General features: G+C 35.3%; 1 protein-coding gene across 1 annotated transcript; it reads left to right on the forward strand.

Annotated features, from left to right (window-relative positions):
* The first annotated feature begins 1,195 nt into the window (after window positions 1–1,195).
* Window positions 1,196–4,496, forward strand: LOC128507264 (proteinase-activated receptor 2-like). The gene is made up of 2 exons (XM_053478007.1): window positions 1,196–1,377; window positions 1,725–4,496. Exons 1-2 carry the CDS (start codon window positions 1,320–1,322, stop codon window positions 2,834–2,836), a joined length of 1,170 nt encoding a protein of 389 aa, XP_053333982.1. The 5' UTR covers window positions 1,196–1,319; the 3' UTR covers window positions 2,837–4,496.
* Window positions 4,497–4,854: the final 358 nt, after the last annotated feature.

A 4,854-nucleotide genomic window follows, 5' to 3' on the forward strand; every position in this document is an offset into this window, starting at 1 on the left:
TTTCTTATCCCCATAGTAACAGGGAATTGGACGGCGGATCGGATAAAACCGGATAAAAACTCCCTGCTGTTCAAAATAGAAACTGGTCATTCTTGTTTTCATTCTTGTTTTTTAAGTGAGGTTCTTGATTACATTAGCTTTTCTTTTAAAGATTTATGTTTTTTATTCTCTTTTACCCCTATCTTTTCAGACAGGAAGGGATCCTTTGACCTTGGAGGACTCAAATATGAGGAACTTACCAACTTACCTCAGACTGAAGAAGCTATTTGAATGTGTAGTGAAACGTATTTACATAACAAGAAAGAAGACATGACTCATCTTCCAGATTACATCACCTGAATGACTAAGAATCTTTACAGACTTTTTTTTAAAAGACATTATTATTATTATTATTATTATTATTATTGCAAGACGGAGGATAACTTTAATTTTATAATACATTTATTTTTATATTATATATTGTTATATATATTATATAGGCCCAGTATAACAGTAAGCCCCACTATAGATATTTTGAAAATATTAAGTTTTTTTGTTTGTTCGTTTAATTGCAAAGTTTTAAAAGATTTTTTTTTTTTTTTTCAGATTTTATGGTATAGTATTCTAGTTTTTTACTTGAGGTACTTTTTTGCTCTTTTGTTGTCTTATTTATTAATTTAGTTTGCTTTCTATTCCTGTTTCTTAATAATTGCAAAGTTTTAATATATATATATATATATATATATATATATATATATATATATATATATTGTAGATTTTATAGTATAGTATTCTAGTTTTTTACTTGAGGTACTTCTCGCTGTTTTGTTGTCTTATTTATTAATTTAGTTTATTTTATATTCTCGTTTCTTCGTATCTGTTATATATTGTTTTAGCTCACTGCCTAGCTATACCTGTTTGTATATAATGTAATTTGCAACGGTTATTTTTTTCAAATATGGAAAAACCATCTCGGTATTAACAAGATAAACGTGTAAATGTTGATTGGTTGAGGCATTTATTTAAAATGTTCAGAAAGCGTTTCTTGTGACTGTGAGAGTTTTCTCTCGTCACTCGAAACCTTCAGTAAGTGGGTGTGAGATGAGATTAAATGAAAGAATGTTGCAGGCTCGTGCGCTCCCCTGTCCGTGACGCAGCGAGATGGACGTGGCTAACGTGCTCGAGCTTCTGTTACACGCAGGACAATAAAGGAGAAGGTTGGGTGTTGCAGGTAGTTTCGGGAGGACCGCGAAGGCTGCCTGTTTTAGTTACACACGACTCAACTCTGGAACTAATTTTATTCTTTTTAATAGCATTTTTGTTTGTTTGAAACCATAATAATGTCTGCAGTCGGAATCCTTCCTTTCCTGTTATTTTTCGCCTGTATTTCGTCGTCAGGTGAGTTTTTGTTTCCAGGTATTTTGTTCTTGCGTGAAAGTCGTTAGAGGAACTTTGAACTCACCTTCTTAATCCAGGTCAACTGTCTACAAATAAGTGTTTTCTCTTAATCTAATCTAATGTATTAGTCTCTTAATCTGAAGGATTAAAAATGGTCTTTACTGTATAGTTTGCTGTAATTTATTTTATTATTAATTATTAACCAACAAAAGTTAGCCGCTTTCCCACAGGTATAGTGTTTATATGCTCTTGTCCTTTATTTCAGTGGCACAGTATTTACCTTTCTGTTTTTATTTTTTTTCTTTTAAAATAGCCAGAAACTTAACCTTTTATTATCTTTATTTCAGTGAGCCAGAAGAAAGGACGAGGTTTTATTGGGGTTCAGGACCCGGACTCGAACTCAGTCTATGTTGATGATCTTACAGCAAGCACATTAAAGAGCAGCCTGACTACAGTTTTCCTTCCTATCATCTACATTTTTGTGTTCGTTGTGGGTTTGCCCAGCAATGCCATGGCAATATGGGTCTTTGTGTTCAGGTCAAAGAAGACCCACCCAGCATCTATTTTCATGGCCAACCTTGCTTTGGCTGACTTGCTGTTTATCATCTGGCTCCCACTAAAGATTGTCTACCACATCAACGGCAACAACTGGACTTTTGGGGAGGAGATGTGTAAAGTTCTGGTGGGCTTCTTCTATGGGAATATGTACAGTTCTATCCTGTTCATCATGTGTTTGAGCGTGCAGCGATACTGGGTGGTGGCTCATCCACTCACGCAGCAGAGGACGGACAATAGACTGGCTATTGTTTTATCAGTAAGCATCTGGGCTTTTATTTGGATCAGTGCCACACCGCTCTTTCTAGACCAGCAGACGGCCTACCTGTCTGGGCTTAATATAACCACTTGCCATGACGTCAACATTATCAAAAAGGAAAGCATTGCGAATGGAACCGCCTTTCAGGATGTAGCAAAGCCATTCTATTACTTTATGGTAATGGCCGGGTTGGGGTTCCTTCTACCATGTGCAGTCATCATCACAGCTTATGTTCTGATGATGCGCAAACTTGGACGTTCCTTGATGGAAGGAAGCAATGCTGGAAAGAACCGTCACCGGGCCATGGTCCTTATCATTACAGTACTTGTTACATTCCTGGTCTGTTTTCTTCCTAGCAACGTGATGCTGGTTGTGCATTATGCTCTGCTATCAACAATATCTGCTAACAATGGATATGGCTTCTATATCACCTCTTTGTGCTTGGCAAGTCTCAACAGCTGCCTGGATCCATTTGTGTATTATTTTGTGTCGGAGGACTTCAGGTCACATGTAAAGAACACGTTCCTGTGTCGAAGCAGTCGGACTGTGGAGAGGATGAGAGTCTCCTTCAGCTCCCTGAAGTATTCTAAGAAGGGCAGCATCTATACAGCTAGCACAGGCCAAACAGATAGCAGTACAATTTAAAAGGTGTATGTCCATTTAAAAAAAAGATCATTACAAATGAAGACTGTGAATTATTTTAATACAGATACATTAGCCTAATATTCAGACTTTCTCAGGTAGCCAAACTCCACAAAGGTGGATTCACATTTTTGGGAAACAGGCCATGATTTGTTTGACTGAGTTTGTATAAAAGTATTTGTTTGTTTATCTGTGTGCATGTGTGCCTGCTATGTTCATGTAATTTATATACTGGAAATATTAATTGGTGTCAAAATAATGACAGTCACTAAAACTTGACATAAAGATATCTGGTGCAGTTAGTCAAGTTTAGGATTTTTGTTTAAAGTGTAAAGCTTGAATGCCTTCTGTTTCTGATTTAATTTGCTGTGTTCTTTTACATTATTGTAGTTAAACTTTTTTGTACGTGTCCACTGCTACCAGCTACGTGACCAACCTCAGATTTATTTTATTTAATTTTATTGTCTGTGTGGAAATGTTGTCACAGGTTCTCAAACAGTAACTGTTTTCTAACCACAAAATTTTAAATAGTTTTTGCATTAGGTTTGGCATCAAAGCAGTTATAACCATATGCAGAATAATAAACAAGAAGTGTGTATATATATAAAAAAGCTAGATTATGAGGATATACAGTATGAATGATTGAACTGATTTTTGTTCAGACAGTACAGCATTTCTAAATCTACTTCCAACTTAAAAGTACTGATGTTTATTTTTGTATATATTTATGTAAAGTCACTTTAATAAATGTTATGTATATTATAGATCATTTTGTTTTGTAATACATTCCTAAATAGAGTATATACTGAAACCTGAAGAGTCTTAAACAGCTAACAGGGACACAAAGTGCTTTTGTTTATAGACCCATGAGTCATTGTCACATGATCTGTGAGTTATAATGACATCAGAGCATGATATTGAGCTGTACTATAAAACATATCTTGGTAAATTAATAATTTTCTTATTTCATAGTCATGTCCGAAAGAAAATCACAAGTATGTTGTGTTTTCTGGTTGATTTTAGGAGGCAACTAACTTCAACTTTTTAAAATTTTTGTAAATATTTCCCTGTTTTAATCATTCTTTTATTCTTCTGAAAGTGTTTAAACCAGTTTAAGTCAAATTTGGATAGAATTATAGAGAGCAAGCTAAAATTTTTCATCAGCCGGTTCCAGCACCTTTTGTGCTCTAGGCAAACTTTACCTCTTCTTATTTCAAGCACTAATGGCCAAAACCAGCTTAGCCTGTTTTACGCAGGACCCAGAATAGATATAACATGTAACATAGGCACCTGCCGTTATTAAAATAAGTCCCAAAAAATGCAGCATTGTTACACTAGCAATGTTTGATGCCTGACAAGATCTTCTCATAGCTTCCCCAAAAGAGTTTGATCTTCCAGACATGTGTGAACATGTTTTTGCTTTTTTTGTTTCTGCTTTCACAAAAAAATGCTGGTGATGTGTCCAGAATAACTGGTCTGTATTACATGAATACCAGCCATGAACACTGTTTGTGCCGTGTGTGTGTGTGTTTGTATGTTTGAGCGCGCATAGTTAAAGGATAACTACACTGCTCAAAATCACAGTTTATGATGTTGCTTTGAACTTTGTGTTTGATAACAATGGCAACCCAGTTTTCTGTATTTTCCCCTTGTTTATGTAGATCTAAAGACCTTTCATGGTTTTAAAATCTTAAAAACCTTTCATGGTTTTGTTAAAGTTTAGATCTTAAAACCCTTTCATGGTTTTAATTATTTGGAACATACTGAAACAAATAACACCTGAAAATAATGTTTATTGTAATACACTGCCTGGCCCAGGCACCAATATTTAATTCGACTGCCTTTAGCTTTGATCACGGCGCTTGATGTGGTGGCCAAATTAAAGTGTGAAAATGAGTCCTCATGCTACCGGAAATACTCTTTCATTGTTTGAGTCCAGGAATATGACTGTGACATCAGGGAAGAAAAACTTCATTAATCTGATAACCTGGTCATTTAGTTCATTCAGGTTTTCAGCTGGC

This window comes from Clarias gariepinus, chromosome 19, assembly GCF_024256425.1.
Source record: "Clarias gariepinus isolate MV-2021 ecotype Netherlands chromosome 19, CGAR_prim_01v2, whole genome shotgun sequence".
In the NCBI taxonomy this organism is placed as follows: Eukaryota; Metazoa; Chordata; class Actinopteri; order Siluriformes; family Clariidae; genus Clarias; species Clarias gariepinus.

Excerpts from the sequence above, each read along its gene's own strand:
- LOC128507264 (XM_053478007.1), top strand. The coding sequence starts at position 1,320 with ATGTCTGCAGTCGGAATCCTTCCTTTCCTGTTATTTTTCGCCTGTATT. Across the intron at positions 1,378-1,724 it reads CGCCTGTATTTCGTCGTCAG|TGAGCCAGAAGAAAGGACGA; the intron begins GTGAGTTTTTGT and ends TCTTTATTTCAG.